Below are 16591 nucleotides of genomic sequence, written 5' to 3'. Positions count from 1 at the left end.
TGAGTCACTTCTGCAGGGAAGGGAAAAGGAAGGCTCAAAGGTAAGCACTGGAAAAAGGAAATGACTCAGTGTCTCAGGAAAGCTAGGGGCTCTGGCTAGAGCAAGATCTCTCAGGAAAGCAGGGGTCCTGGGTCAGGACTAAGCTGGAATGAAGGTCCTGGTGCCTAGTAGAGTTAATGGATTATTAGGGACTCTCCCTATTTAGTCAGAGTGATATATTACTCATACTGGCTTCTTCAGCCATACTCTGTCCCACCATTTCACCTTCACATTCCATCTGATAGGCTCTTCCTGTCTGGAATATTGTACTTTATTATTTGGCTATTGGTGCTTCTCAATAACCTTTTGTAGCCTTCTACTCCTGATACCATCCTATTAGAATTCGTCAAAGTGACTGGATGATACAACCTTACTTGAGTAACTTTGGAGTTTTTGCTGGTCCCTCTTTCCCATACCCTTCCCCAGTTCTCCTGAAAGGAGATCTACAAGTGGTTCTTTCTCTGGAAAGTTCAGAACTTTCTTTTTTTTTTTTTCTTTTTTTTTGGGGGGTCGGGTCGTGGGGCCTGAACTCTGGGCCTGGGCGCTGTCCCTTAGCTCTTCAGCTCAAGGCTAGCACGCTACCACTTGAGACATAGCACCACTTCCGGCTTTTTTTTTTTTCTGCTATGTGGTGCTAAGGAATCGAACCCAGGGCCTCATGCATGCGAGGCAAGTGCTCTACCACTGAGCCACCTCCTCAGCCCCCAGAACTTTCATAAGCAACCAGTAAACAAAAGAAATAATCTCCTATGCAAGAGACAGAAGCCAAGGGTTGGTTAGGTTCTGCCAACCAAATTCACTTCACTTCTGAATATTGCCAAGACTGATATCTTGCTTTTTGTTCCTGAGTGTCCCTAAGTAGAAGGCCCCAAGTCGTATGGCTAGTACAGGCATGGCAACTGCCATAAGACTAGGACTGTGGCTAATAGGAGTCTTTCCATATCTACTATCATTCATTAGATATGATCAGTACCCTTTAGCCTAATAAAGAGAAATTAGGACCTTTTAATTGGAAGGGACCAGTGTGGAAAGAAGCATGGAATAGGTTCTGCCAGTCTTTGAAGTATAGGTAGGATAACCAAGGCATGTACTATAAACTATACAGTACTGGAAATCAGGAGTCTGTCTTTGACACTGAAAGGGGAAGATATATTAAAATATGAAAAAACTCACCTTTTATAGTGTAATGTGTTGTGTAGACAAGTACTAAAAACCAAATAAATGGAAGATTTAGATCCACTCCTGAATTGCTAAGGTATGTCTATAAACCACCCCATAAACCACCCCTCCATTCTTTCAACAGCCCAGGATCCTGGGCTAGACTTATTGAGGCTCAGCAGGCAGTTTTCATTGCTATAAAGGCCCTGTATTGTGAACTGCTGTTGTTCCTATTTTTCAAAGTAGAACACTAAGGCTTAGGTTTAATAATTTATCTGGAGTCAAACCACTAGAAGGAAATGTCAGCCAGTATTTGAACTAAAGGTTGCTTTCAGTCCTGGGCCTCTTCTTCTTCTTCTTCTTCTTCTTCTTCTTCTTCTTCTTCTTCTTTCTTCTTCTTCTTCTTTCCTCCTCCTCCTCCTCCTCCTCCTCCTCCTCTTCCTCCTCCTCCTCCTCCTCCTCCTCCTCCTCCTCCTCCTCCTCCTCCTCCTCCTCCTCCTCCTCTTCCTTCTTCTTCCTTCTTCTTCTTCCTCCTTCTTCTTCCTCCTCCTTCTTCCTCCTCCTCCTCCTCCTCCTCCTTCTTCTCCTTGCCTAGCATGCACAAAGCTCTGGGTTCGATTCCTTAGTACCACATAAACAGAAAAAGGTCAGAAGTAGTACTGTGGATCAAGTTGGTAGAGTGCTAGTCTTGAGCAAAAAGAAGCTCAGGGATACTGCTCAGGCCCTGAGTTCAAGTCCCAGAACTGGAAAAAAGAAGAAGAAGAAGTTTGCCAGGTACGGGTGACTCATGCCTGTAATCCTACCTACTCAGGAGGCTGAGATCTGGGGATTGAGGTTCAAAGCCAGCCAGAGCAGCAAAGTCCATGAGACTCTTATCTCCAATAAACCATCAGAAAACTGGAAATGGCTCTGTAGCTCAAGTGGTAGAGCAATAGCCTTGAGCTGACAAGCTCAGAGACAGCACCCAGGCACAGAGTTAAAGCCCCATGATGGACAAAAAATAAATAAACTGAGCATAGTGGTACATACCTCAGTAAGCAAGGGGCTGAGGTAGGAAGAGCTCATGTTTGAGGCCAGCCTGGGTTATGTAGCAAGTTCTAGGCCAGCCTGGGCTATATAGTGAGACTCTTCGTTTTTTGTTTTTTTTTTGTTGGTCGTGGGGCTTGAACTCTGGGCCTGGGCTCACGGTCTCTCCTGAGTCTCACGGTCTCTCCTGAGTCTCACGGTCTCTCCTGCCCGGGCTGGCTTTGAACCACGAGCCTCAGATCCAGCCTCCTGAGTAGCTAGGATTACAGGCGTGAGCCACCAGCGCCCGGCTGACTCTTCGTTTTTTTGTTGTTGTTTTGTTTTGTTTTGTGGGTTTGTGTTTTGTTTTTATTTTTTTGGTTATGGGGCTTGCTTGAACTCTGGGCCTGGGTTCTGTCCCTCAGCTCTTTTGCTCAAAGCTCTACCACTTTGAGCCACAGCTCTTCTGATTTTGAGTGATTAATTGGGGATAAGAGTTTCACAGGGACTCTTCTGCCTGTGCTAGCTTCAAACCATGATCCTCAGATCTCAGCCTCCTGAGTAGCTAGGTTTCAGGTATGAGCCACCAGCACCTAGCATGAGACTCTTATAAACAAAAACAAAAAGTGCAGGAGGTCCTCACTAATCCACAGTGGGGCGAAGAACTTGGGGTTGGGGGGAACAACCTAAAAGAGGCCCTGGAAGTCTACATACCAGTACACTGAGTAAAAAAATGGCATTTTAATTTGCCTGGAAACCTATGAAGGTCCAGGTTGGTGGAAACTGCTAGCTAGAAGCAACATACTAAAATTCAAGTGCTACACGCAGATAAGAAGGAACACAAACACAACCAGAAAAAATAAGTACCACTTGATAATTAGATTAGCAAATGAAGACTAGAAAAGAAACATCACAAAACAACGAAATGATTAGAAATCCTATATATCTTTCAGTATTAACACTGAATGTTAGGTATAAAATGGTGAGTTGAATTAAAAAGCAAGACCCAAAGCTGGAGGCATAGCTCAAATGGTACATGGCTTACCTTTAAATGTGAGGCCCTGAGTTAAATCTGTTTTTTCTTGTTAGTTTGGGGTTTTTGGTTCTAAAACAAGACTCAATTATTTGTTGCCTACAAGAAACTCAATGACAAAGGCAAATACTATCTTAGAATAAAAGGCTAGTAAAAGATGTTCCATGCAAATGGATCCCAAAAGTGGGCAGGGCAGGATAGGCAAGTGCCAAGGGTTCATGCCTCTAATCCTAGCTACTTAAGGAGGCCGAGATCTGAGGATTATGGTTCAGTACCAGCCCAGGGAGACAAATGTGAGAGACTCTTATCTTCAATTAACTAGCAAAAAGGCTGGAACCGGAGGTGAAGCTTCAAAGAAAACACTCCAGTGAGAGGGCAAAACAGTCCATTAAGAGGAGATAACAAATAAAGTGTATTCAAAATATCAAGGGAGGGGCTGGGAAGGTGGCTCAGTGGTAGAGCGCTTGCCTTGCATGCATGAGGCCCTGGGTTTGATTCCTCAGCAACACATAAACAAAAAGAAAAAAGCCGGAAGTGGCGCTGTGGCTCAAGTGGTAGAGCGCTAGCCTTGAGCTGAAGAGCTGAGGGACAGCGCCCAGGCCCAGAGTTCAGGCCCATGACCGGACCCAAAAAAAAAAAAAATATATATATATATATATATATATATCAAGGGAATTTTTGAAAGAATCAGCTAAACGGGTGACAGTGGTGTGGAGTGGGAAGCCTGATTACTGTTCTAGTGAACCTTGCAGAATTGTTTGGCACTTTAAACTTTAAAAAAGCAAACACTGGGCATGGTATTGCATGCCTGTAATACCAGGAGGATGAGGAATTGAGACCAAGGAAGGAAGGAAAGAAGGAAGGAAGGAAGACAGTAAATGAAATTATATTGTGTGAGCTGTTATAATTTGCCCTGCCCAACGGGGGAATAAAAGATGACACATTCCAGATAAAAAGTGCAACATTGGCACCAAGCAAGCCCAAGGGAACTTCAGCTTCCCCAGCATCAGGCTAAGAGCTGGAGATGAGCAGTAGAGAACCATCTGACAGTCCCTCCGGAAAGCCTCTGACTCAGAGATTAAGGAATTGCTGAGGGGAACTCAGCTGTTGATCTAATTCTGACCAACAGGAGTAGGATGAGGTGGGAGTGATAGCTCTGGGAGAAAATAGCTGGACAGGCTACAGTTCAGGAGAGAAAACTATAGGCCTCATTAGAGCAGAACCTGGCCAGTAATCCCAAGAGGGAGTCCATGTAGCCTTTTAGGGGCTTTATAGAATCTTAAGTAAAAAGGACGGTTCTCTGGCTGAGATTGGAAATTTTTGGCTTATACAAAATGAAACCAGTTAATTTCCCCTCTGTAGGTCCTCCAAAAGGCCAACATTTTGTGAATCTCCAACTTGAGATACACATATTGCATCCAGTCCTTATTGTACCTCTGTTCTGTTCTGCCCTTACCTTTCTTTGTTTGTTTTTGGGGTTTTTTTTGTTTTTTGTTTTTTTTTTTTTTTTTGGTCGGTTATGGGACCTGAACTCTGGGCCTGGGCGCTGCCCCTCAGCTCTTCAGCTCAAGGCTAGCGCTCTACCACTTGAGCCACAGCACCACTTCCGGCTTTTTCTGCTTATATGGTACTGAGGAATTGAACCTAGGGCCTCATGCATGCAAGACAAGCATTCTATCACTGAGCCACTTTCCCAGCCCCCTCTTTCCTTTCTTTAACTCTTCTTTTTTCTTTCTCTCTTTTTTTCTTTGTGTCATTCCTGGGATTTGAATTCTAGGGGCTATCCATTGAATTTTTTTTTCCTCAAGGATAATGCCCCATAAGCTGGGCAGCCAGTAGCTCACGCCTATAATCCTAGCTATTCAGGAGGCTGAGATCTGAGGATCTTGGTTCAAAGCCAGCCCAGGCAGAAAAGTCCCTATGAGACTCTTATCTCCAATAAACTACTCAGAAAAAGCTGAAAGTGGCACTGTGGCTCAAGTGGGAAAGTGGTGGCCCGGAACACAAAGAGGCTCAGAGATAGCACCCAGGCCCTGAGTTCAAGCTCCAAGACCACCACCAACAACAACAAAAAAGGCTAGTTCTCTACCACTTGAGCCACAGCTCCACTTCTAGCTTTGCAGTGGTTAGTTGGAGTTGAATCACACAGATTTTCCTGCTGGGTTGGCTTCAAATCTCAATCCTCAGATCTCAGCCTCCTGAGTAGCTCAGATTGATTATAGGAATGAGCCATCAGAGCGTGGCCTCTTTCCTTTTATGTGTAGAGTTGAGACAGGGTTTCACTATGTAGCCCAGGCTAGCCTGGAACTCACCATTCTCCTTCATCAGCCTTCATCAATGCTAGGATTGCAGATATGTGCCACCATAAATCACCTTTAACTACTTTTCTAGAAGCTTCCTTAAAGTGTCATCAAGGGCCAGAGGTGTGACTCAAGTGCCTACTTAATAGAAAGTGTGAGGCCCTTCAAACTCTGGTACTGCTATTTTTGATCAAATACTCCTTGAGAATTTCTACTCTATCTTCCAGGAAGGTAGGTTTTTGTTTGTTTTGTTTATTTTTAAGAATTAAGGAAAAGGAGCTGGGAATGTGGCTCAGTGGTAGAGTGCTTGCCTTGCATGCATGACGTCCTGGGTTCCATTCCTCAGTACCACATAAACAGAAAAGGCTGGAAGTGGTACTGTGGTGTAGAGCGCTAGCCTTGAGCTAAAGAGCTGAGGGATAGCGCCCAGGCCAAGTTCAAACCCCACAACCAACCAAAAGAAACAAAACAAAACAAAAAACAAACAAAAAAGAATTCAGGAAAAATGAATGTGTCCTTATGGCCTTAAAAATCAAAGATCTCTGAAGAGGGCTAGGAGTTCAAACCCCACAACCAACCAAAAGAAACAAAACAAAACAAAAAACAAACAAAAAAGAATTCAGGAAAAATGAATGTGTCCTTATGGCCTTAAAAATCAAAGATCTCTGAAGAGGGCTAGGAGTTCAAACCCCACAACCAACCAAAAGAAACAAAACAAAACAAAAAACAAACAAAAAAGAATTCAGGAAAAATGAATGGGTCCTTATGGCCTTAATAATCAAAGATCTCTGAAGAGGGCTAGGAGTTAAACCAGACATAATGGTACACACCTGTAAGAGGGCTAGGAGTTAAGCCAGACATAGTGGTACACACCTGTAAGTCCCCTTAACTAAAGAAGCTGATGCAGGAGGGTTGAAAGAGGCCAGCCTGGATTGCGTATCAAGAAAAAAGGTAACAAAGAATGTTTAAAGGATACATATGGTGATGTTTTAACTGGTATCAGAAAGAACTGGCGTTTTGCCTCACATTTTTTGGTGCTCATTGCATGACCTTAGGCTAGTTATTTAGGTCTCTGGGTTTCAGTTTCTTCATCTTTAAATAAGGAAAATAACTCCTATTTATAAGAGTGTTATGAAAATGAAAGGACAAAAAGTACATAAAGGGTTCAACACAGGACCTGACACTAATATCTACACTCAATAAAAGGCATCTTTTAATATTATGACTAGTTTCTCAAGAACCTACAGGAGGCATGTATCTCTAGGGACCAGTATAGGCATGTAGAAATACTTCACACAACTCAAATTTCTTTTTGGAAAATGTAAACAATAGTTGGAAAAGAGGTATATTATACCAGCACAGAGGTAAAGGACAGGGTCAAGTCAGGTGTGGTGTATATCTGTAATCCAGCACGTAGGAGGCTGAGAGAGGAAGATGAAGTGTTTGAGACCAGCTCGTGTGCATAGTGAGACTCTTTTTTTGGGGGGGTCCAGTCGTGGGGCCTGAACTCTGGGCCTGGGCACTGTCCCTCAGCTCTTCAGCTCAAGGCTAGCGCTCTACCACTTGAGCCACAGTGCCACTTCCGGCTTTTTTCTTTTTGCTTATGCGGTGCTGAGGAATCGAACCCAGGGCCTCAGGCATGCAAGGCAAGCGCTCTACCACTGAGCCACCTTCCCAACCCCATAGTGGGACTCTTATCTCAAAAAGAAAATCGAAAATAGGTAAGAAGTTGAAACTCAAGAACTGAGTTGTAAAAAAAAAAAAAAAAGTGTTATGACCAGGAAAAAGAACTTCATTTTTGTACTTCCATTTGGAGCAAGATGAATGAAACCTAGACCTCATTGTTTAGATGGAGCAGGGCTAATCAGTGGCGGGGAGAGAAATTTTTACCTATGTCATATAAGCTTCTTATCTCAAAACAAATGCCTTATCAGCCTAGGCAGTCACACAAGTAGTGACAAGAAGACGACATAGAATACGTTTTCAAATTTCCTGGTCCACATGTTTGCGCCCCAGAACACCAACAGTAACAGATGAGAGTCACAGGTTGCTCTTTGAGGGAACAAAGAAAAATGTTGGCAGAATGATAGGACTCAGAAACTCCAAGATGCCAAGAGCCATCTTGCACTCTCTAGACTGGTGAACTTGGTGTCATTCTCAGAAAATTCTGGACTAAATTATTTGGCAAGGAGCTTGGAACATAGCTCTGAGAAAAAGTAAAGCTTAAGAAGTGCTTACCTCTCTAGTTGACAAAAGAAGTACCATGGCCTCTCATAGGCAGAGTTAGCAAAACATTTTGAGAGTGCTCTGACATCATTATAGGCAGGTAAAAATGTCCAGAGAGCATCCAGGAGGGTGAGAGGCTGGTGATGGCAAGAGTGGGGTTATTTATAATTGGTTGGATGAACATACTCTTTAAGACTAATGATGTCAGTATGTCAGGCTGTCTGCCTTGTCTGGCCTGTTCCCTGTTTAATCAGAGCCTGGGTTGAAAACATCCATGGTGAGTTTATCAATTTTGTCAGTGATATGAAGTCAGGGAGGATTGCCAATATGACGGATGCCAGAGTCAAGGCTCAGAATTATCTGAAATGCCTGAAAGCCTAGCCAGATACTGCAGAAGTTTTCTGCTGTTAGCTCCAAATAATCAACAGTACATACTGGGTGGGAAAGAAGAGGTCTAAGGGCAGCCTGTTGGAGAAAGCTGGAGGGAGGCTTCATTGACAGAAATAGTGTGGTATGATTGGTAGTATGATGAGGAAACAAAGAACAGATCATTTGATGACAGTTTTCATAGAAATTAAGTACCCCAAACAAGAGATCATAAGGCCTATGATCTGCACTAGTTAGACCACATACTGTATTTATTCCTGCACATGACATTTTAGTTCCAGACATAGCTTTGACAAGCTAAAATAAATCCAAAGGAGGGTGGAGGAGTTCAGAACCTTGGAAGTTGGAAGTTAGGGCCCCAGATCCTAGAAAAAGAAACTATTACTGGGATGTAGGAGCAGCCTCAGGAAGTCAAAAGATTGTTGTGGGCTTAAAATATTGGGTGATGCCGGGCATCAGTGGCTCCTACCTGTAATCCTAGCTACTCAGGAGGCTGAGATCTGAGGATAGCAGTTCAAAGCCACCCCGGGCAGGAAACTGTGAGACTCTGATCTCCAATAAACCACTCAGAAAACCAGAAGTGGCGCTGTGGCTCAAGTGGTAGAGCGCTCGACTTGAGCTGAAGAGTGAGGGACAGCTCCCAGGCCCAGAGTTCAAGCCCCACAACTGACAAATAAATAAAAATACTGGGTGATTTGAGTGTCAGGGGTTTGAGAATTGCAGGAAGGCATATTGTGTTCTGTAGATACAAGATGGCTTGGCCAATGCTTCCCTCAGTTGAGCAAAGGCTCCAAGAAGTTTGGTTGACTTTTCCAGTGCTGACTAGGGCTTCCAGCATCCCACCACAGAAGTCAAGAGCCCTCTCAAGCCCTTTCTTAGAAGTCTTGTCTCCTAAGCTCAGCAGGTGAACTGACCTGGCCACAGGCAGTTGGATTCTAGGCCCCAAATAAAGGCAAACAAGTTTCTGTTAAATCACCAACATTCTTTTTTTTTTTTTTGTCGGTTGTGGGGCTTGAACTCTGGGCCTGGGCGCTGTCCCTCAGCTCTTCAGTTCAAAGCGAGCGCTCTACCACTTGAGCTACAGCACCACTTCCGGTTTTCTGGTAGTTTATTGGAGATAGGAGTCTCACGGTCTCTCCTGCCCGGGCTGGCTTTGAACCTCGATCCTCAGATCTCAGCCTCCTGAGTAGCTAGGATTACAGGCGTGAGCCACCAGCGCCCGGAGAATCACCAACATTCTTGAAGGCATAGCAGAGACTTTAGAGGCAGTCTCAATTTTAAGCACTTACTGCAATGAAGATACTATTTGATACTTCCTAGAGGTCATCTCATCTAGCGGACATCTCATCTAGTTGGTGTAGTGACCTCACTGTTCTTTAGTCCCAATGAGAAAAAATACATTAAAGTTTAGAGGATTGAGTCTTTTGCCCAAGGTCACATAGGACTCAAAGCTAGAATCTCTGCATTTGGCCACTTTGCCTCATAGAGCATGCCTCTGGCCCCATGTCCCTAACAATCCTCTGTGGGGATGGGGTATGCCTCCCTAGGATCCTTTTTCCTTCTAGTCCCCAAAGCTCAGCCTTCTCTCCTGGGAACTCTGGGAGAAAACAGCCCAGCTGAAAAATTAGGCCATGCTGGCGAGCACACTACTTATTTTTTTATGACTAAGATTAAGCTGACAACCATGCAAAACATTGCAAACCTGTGTCGGCTGCAGATTTAATACCTCACCCAGCCCACACAAATAATTCATGCTTCTGCATCAATGTCCAGAAAAAAACAAATCAGCAAAAAGCTGAGCTCCAGCGTGTGTGGAGCAGCCGCGTTTCCATTGAAGCAGCATGCCGGAAATACCCAAGCTCCAGGACTGCAGATCTAGCATTTTGCAATTTTTTTTTCTCTTAAAAGATTAAAGTATTTTTTTTTTCAGATGATTGAAGGTTGGTGGGAGGTGTAAATGTGGGCACTTGTCACATTAATTCTTCAGATGATTAAGTTCTTTTCCATTTCTTTAAAGCTGTTTGCAGTTGGGTTTGATGTCCTCGTTCTGGGTGAGTGTGTTGTAGCAGTTACCAAGGTGACTTTAGCTGACTTTCAACAATTTATTTTTCCCTCCAGCTTGAGACTCTCTAGCCCTATGTGCTGTTGATTCTTCTCTACCAGCCCCCAGCCCACCTCTTCCTGCTATTCATAAGCATTTTTGCCTGGGCCACAGAGGCAGGGAGGGATCCTCTCGCAGGCCCCATCCTGGTCCCTGTGGGAAGTATGGCAGTGACAGTATAAGAAACTGTTACCAGGCTGAGTGCTGGTGGCTCATGCCTATAGTCCTAGCTACTCAGGAGGCTGAGATCTGAGGATTGTAGTTTGAAGCCAGCTGAGGCAGGAAAGTCCCCATGAAATTCTTATCTCCAATTAATCACTCAAAAGCCAGAAGTGGAGCTGTGGTTTAAAGTGGTAGAGCTCTAGCCTTGAGCAAAAGAGATAGAGATAGTGCCCAGGTCCTGAGTTCAAACCTACAACTGAGGAGGGAAAAAAAAAAGCTGGGCTCATAACTATAATGTACTCAAAAGGCTGAAAGTTGAGGATTTCAGTTCAAAACCAGTCAAAGCTGACAAAACACTACAATTCTTAGTTCCAGTTAACCAGAAGTAGAGGTGTGGCTCAGGTGGTAGAGTGCCAGCTATGAGGGGTACCCTGTCTCCCAGTGAGAGTACAAGGCTACAAGCCCCTGTATTACTATAAATAGACAAATTCCCTTATGACTTTAAGCTTGTTACCTCACCTCATTTGTAAAAGGGTTAACACAGCCCACCTGGGTGCTGGCTGTGAGGTTGCGTTCAGAGGAACTGTTCATAAACTAGGCTACTGTTGTTTCCTGTGTTCCACTCTTGTTTGGGGCCCAGGGCCATGCATATCACCTCTGAGCCCATCAGTAGTGTCTGGCTGAGATGTGATATTCAGTATTGCCCTCCTCAGAAGACAGAGTAGCCAAGTAGAAAGAAAAGAGTTGTTCAGAAGACCAAAGTAACCGCATTGGTCTGCTGCAGTCCAGTTCCATGGCTTGGATGCCTTGCTGTGTCCCCTTTTTGAGAAGGGAAGAGGTAGATTAAACAACCTCTGAGTTTCCTTCCAGTCCTGAAATACTGTGACCTTCTTGGCCATAGTGTTTGTTTCCCTTCACAGGTCTTGTGAAAGAAGCACTTGCCAAGGAAAGAGCAGGGAAAGGCAGTATCAGAGGCAGCTTTAGGAAACCTAAAGAGCAGTCAAATGTTGGGGTGGATCCCTCACAAGGGAGGAGACCAGCTAGGGGCAACTGTCCCCATTACCTGGGAACCAGAGCTTTCCAAACTCCTGCCTCTGCTGAGCCCTGCCTGCCAATGCTGACCTCATACCTGGCCCCAGGGAGGAGCTCTGCCTGTTGGCACTTCATTGGCTGTGGGCCCCAGTACCCAACCCCCTCCCCACCACCACCACCATTGTGTGAGGAGGTGGGGCCTGCCCCTGGGTGGCAGTCCAGCCCAGACATCCTGGGTGGCTTCTGCCTGCGGCTGGAATGATAAATAACTAGAGCTCCTCACCCAGTATTTTGATGGACACTTGGGGAATTGTTCTGAGATTCACAGTCCAAACCAGAATCTAGCCTTTTGAATGGGATCAGTGACTGACCTTTATTTCCTGCTGAGGCAGATTTGAGAGGTTGTCAGATAGGGGCAGCTGAATTTGAAAGAGCAAATCATAGAATGCTAAGGGACCCTGTGACCCAGCTGTGGGACAAACTGTTGGTGGTGAGCCAGGCATGAGGGAATGTGAGGCTGCAGAGATGGCTTAGTGTAGCTAAAGCCACTATCAAGAGGAATCTGCTACAGTCTCCTGGGGACCTGAAGTTTAGCAGGGTGGGAGTCCAGGCCTAATAGTCTTGTTCCTAAAGACTCAGCTTTACCCTTCAGTGAGGACTGTGTCACTCCTTGGCTAAATGAAGGATATATATATATATATGTTACTTCTATGCCTGGCCTTTAGCAAGAGTGGGCATGCTTAGAGCCTTACCGGAGTCAGCTGGACAGGAGGCCTTAGAGCTAATGTCATAGTGTTCTCCCATGCCAGCCTTGAAGAACAAAGGGTCTAGGACTCTAAGGAAAGATGAATGGGGCTCCCTGGAGCAAACCATTGTAGCATAGATTTTAACACAGTGTGGTGTTAGTCAAAAATGTAGGCTTTAGATCCAGACCTACCTGAGAGAAAATACCAGCTCTAACTCCTTGCTGTGCAACCTGGGAAAGTTACATAGCCTCCCTGGTCCAAGTATGTTCACCTTTGTGGCAACCCTCAGTGAGAAGCACTTGAGACACAGGCTGGCACTTGGCAAGTGCAGTGTGAAGTATGGCTGCTGCTATCATTATCAGGACTTCAACCAGGAACTCCCATCTTGCTCCTCCCTGTGGTTTTCATTATGTGCTGAACCTGTTCTGTGCTTGCTTTACAGGAGCCGCAAAGATAGCCTGGAAAGTGACAGCTCCACAGCCATCATTCCCCATGAGCTAATCCGCACACGGCAGCTTGAAAGCGTACACCTGAAATTCAACCAGGAGTCAGGAGCCCTCATTCCTCTCTGCTTGAGGTGAGCCAAGATAGCGCCACTGTCCGGCTCAGCCTGCTATGTAGCTCAGCCCTGCAGCACCTAGCTTGGCCTAAGGGACATTTTGGAGCCTCACCATTCTTCCTTCCTAAGACATATCCTCTAAAGCTCTCCAAGGGTCACTGGGCCTATGGAGAGCCTGAGCAGAGTCTGGGACTTGGGAGGTGAGAAGGCTACTTGAGGAGTTCCACCTTGGACCTGTGAGAGAGCCTGGGGACTATGTCACTGGGCCAAGTAGTGCTCTCCCTGCCCAAGCCTCTGGGAGTAGTGGGGTAGTTAGTCCTGTAGATATTCTCTAGAATAGCTACAACTCTTAGGCAACCTCCAGGTCACAGGCAAGCCTGTGACCACAGAGCTATGTTGGTTCCTAGTCTGGCTGTTTAGTTAACAGATCTTCCTTAGAATCTTAATTCCACAAGAAGTAGATGCTGTAGAGCTCTCCTTTGTCTAGAAATTGTCCCTCAACCCCGTCCCCTTAAGGAATTTCAAGGGAATCTCAGATGCCCCTTGCCATTTCCCAACCCCAGTGTCAGGAATGACTGAGTCACCAGTCTCACTGGGTTGTCAGGGAAAGGGTTCTGGTGGGTTGGACTCTTACTTCCTGCTGCTGCTTTTCCCATACAAAACACTCAGTTCTAGACACCCAGTGGCCAATCTAGCAGACTCCTTGAGGGACCAAGAGGCCCAGCTGTGTCCCTTCTGTTCCTGTCCAGAGTCAGAGCCCAGCCCTTGGCTGTCCCCTTAGGCATACTGCACTGGGCTGGATCTCTTGCAGCTGGCTTCCTCCATGCCTTGGATTTCCCTCCCTCACTGTGCTAACAGGGGAGGTAACAGGAATCACTCTAAATGGAGGATGGTGGCAATAAGAGTTGCATAGTTTGGACCTGCCCACTGTTCCTGACACCAAGGGAAGGAATGTAGAAGGTAACCAGTTTTGGCCAGCCACCTTGAACAGCAGGGCAAAGATATAAAGTGGTCAGAATAAACAGGACCCTAGCTCTGTCTTCCCAAGCTGCTTCTTGGGTACAGACTCAAACCTTTAGATCTGGTTAATCCAGGGCTCCTGAAAAAGCAAAGTGCTGGTTTTGTTCCTTTGCTTGTTGGTTGTTCCTGCCTACTCTTCCCCAGGTATATTTCCAGACTGGTGAGTAGCAGATTGACATCTCGCAGCTTTCTCAGAGTGACCCCACTTGGCCTCAGCCTTTTTTTTTTTTTTTTTTTGCCAGCCCTGGGGCTTGAATTCAGGGCCTGGGCACTGTTCCTGAGTTTCTTTTACTCAAGGATAGCACTCTACCACTGGAGCCACAGTGCCACTTCTTATTCTTTCTGTTTATGTGGTACTGAGGAATCGAACCCAGGGCTTCATGCATGTTAGGCAAGCACTCTACCACTAAGCCATATTCTCAGCCCCTACAAACATATTTTTAAAAAGTGAGGGTGCTAGGAATGTGGCTTAGTGGTAGAATGTTTGCCTAGCATGCATGAAGCTCTGGGTTTGATTCCTCAGTATCACATAAACAGAAAAAGCTGGAAATGGTGCCGTGGCTCAATGGTAGAGTGAGTGCTAAGAAGCTCAAGGACAGTGCCCAGGTTCTGAGTTCAAACCCCAAGACTGGCAAAAATTAATAATAATTTTAAAAGGGGCTGGGAATGTGGTTTAATGGTAGAGTACTTGCGTGGCATGCATAAAGTCCTGAGTTCAATTCCTTGGTACCACATAAACAGAAAAAGCCAGAAGTAGTGCTGTGGCTCAAGTGGTAGAATGCTAGCCTTGAGCACAGAGAGGCTCAGGGACAGTGCTCAGGCCCTGAGTTCAAGCCCCAGGACTGGCCAAAAAAATTTAAAAAGTAAATTAAAAAAAAATGTTTGTAGTCTTTAGGACCAGTGTTGAAATGTTACAAGGAGCTCAGGAGCATATAGAAGATTCTTCCTGGACACTAGGAAGTGTCATGCTGTGAAAGCACTAGGACTCATTGGTTAGGTACCACTTTACCTCCACCTTCTAAGTAAAGGGGACATGATTCTCTCTTTATTTTGAGCATGACCCTGGGAATATTGCTGACTTCCCTCTCTGGCCTTAGTGTCCTTACTAGTAGGGAGGAAGGTGACAGCCCCTACTCCTGAGGCCCTTTGAACCCTGATCTAGAGTTGTCTCTGCTGGCTTGGAGCACTTTGGAAGGATTTCATTAGAGAACTGGTGTTGGAGGCTTTCCTTTGACGATGCTACAGTGAACGTGTTCCCGATTATAGTCCCATTAGAAGGCAAGTGGGCCATCAGGAGGCCATTTGCCAGGTATCCTGCTCCTCAGAGCATGGTCCTATTGTCCCAGAACCTCTGCTAGGCCTGTTATGGTTTAGGCTATTTCCATGCCTAGCTCCTCACTGTCTCTGTGTTCACCCCCAGGGGCAGGCTCCTGCATGGACGGCACTTTACGTATAAAAGTATCACAGGTGATATGGCCATCACGTTTGTCTCCACGGGAGTAGAAGGTGCCTTTGCCACTGAGGAACATCCTTATGCAGCTCATGGACCCTGGTTACAAGTGAGATGACTCCTTTTCTCCCTGTCTTCTTTCCAAAGGCACTTCTAACTGCCTGCCTTCCCTTAACAGTTCTTGGTTGTTTCTCTTCCTCCTCCCTAGGCTGGTTTTGAGTTGCCTGTTGGATTCAGGGCCTGAGGTCTGTATGCGGTCGTAGAGTGTTGATAATGCTGCCAATCTTGGCAGCTCCAGGGCCATTTTCAGGCCTTATTCCCATCACCTAAAACAAGTAATCACTCTCTTGGCTATTAGTAGTTGTGATTCCTTTGGAAATCTAGGTGTGAGAAATCTTAACACTGTCAATATCTTCAGTAAACCAACATTCAAGAAACCAAAAGTAGAGCTGGGAATGTGGCTTATTGGTAGAGTGCTTGCCTAGCATGCATGAAGCCCTGGGTTTGATTCCTCAGTACCACCCAACAGAAAAAGCCAGAAGTGGCACTGTGGCTCAAGTGGTAGAGCGCTAGCCTTGAGCAAAAGAAGCTCAGAGACAGTGCCCGGACCCCAGCATACAGGCCCCAGGACTGGCCAAAAAAAAAAACACCAAAGGTGAGACAAGGTAGGGAAGCCACTCTGCAGCAGCTGGATGGGAATCTCACCAGAATTCATAAGAAGTAGCCGTCTGTGGCCAGAGCCTCTCCAAACCAATCTAATAATGCTTCCATTCCTCCTGATGGAAACCTAGATTGTCTGAACGGAAACCTGCTGAGTTATCTAGAGCACATTTTCCTTCCTCTGCTCTTCTGCTTCAAGTAGCTTCAGAGCTGATGCCAAGCAGAGAGCTAGGGCTAAGAGCCATCTTCACTTCCTTCTAGCATCCAACCCTACCTAGGTCTCTAAGATGTGCTCAGTATGGTCCATCATACTCCCTTTTGGCATTTGTTAATTGGGGGTAAGAAAAGAAGAGTCAGTCACAGCCTTATCTCTCAGTATCAAGAAAAGGACTGTACATCACTTTTATAATAACAGTTAAAAGGCCAGGTGCCAGTAGCTCACGCCTGTAATCCTCGCTACTCAGGAGGCTGAGATCTGAGGATTGTGATTCAAAACCAGCCCCGCAGGAAAGTCCATGAGACTCATCTCCAATTGACCGTCTGAAAACTGGAAGTGGTACTGTGGTTCAAGTGGTAGAGCACTTGTGTTGAGCTGAAGCGCTCAGGGACAGTGTCCAGGCCCAAGACCCATAACCAACTAAAAAATAAAAAAGGAAAGAAAGGGAATCTAAGGAATGAGAGTGTAGCTCAGAGGCAGAATGCTTGTCTAGCTT

General features: G+C 45.6%; 1 protein-coding gene across 2 annotated transcripts in view; it reads left to right on the top strand.

Moving 5' to 3' along the window:
* Sufu (SUFU negative regulator of hedgehog signaling) overlaps positions 1 to 16591 on the top strand; it is a 98367-nt gene that overhangs the window by 69458 nt on the left and 12318 nt on the right. For both annotated transcript variants that reach the window (XM_042689656.1, XM_042689655.1), the window contains exons 9-10: positions 12632 to 12766; positions 15189 to 15327. In XM_042689656.1, coding sequence (XP_042545590.1) covers positions 12632 to 12766; positions 15189 to 15327 — 274 coding nt within the window. The remainder of the gene's footprint in view (positions 1 to 12631; positions 12767 to 15188; positions 15328 to 16591) is intronic.

The sequence above is a fragment of the Dipodomys spectabilis genome, unplaced genomic scaffold, assembly GCF_019054845.1.
Source record: "Dipodomys spectabilis isolate Male_0828 unplaced genomic scaffold, ASM1905484v1 ptg000125l, whole genome shotgun sequence".
NCBI classification, from domain to species: Eukaryota; Metazoa; Chordata; class Mammalia; order Rodentia; family Heteromyidae; genus Dipodomys; species Dipodomys spectabilis.
This window is presented reverse-complemented; position numbering and strand designations above follow the sequence as displayed.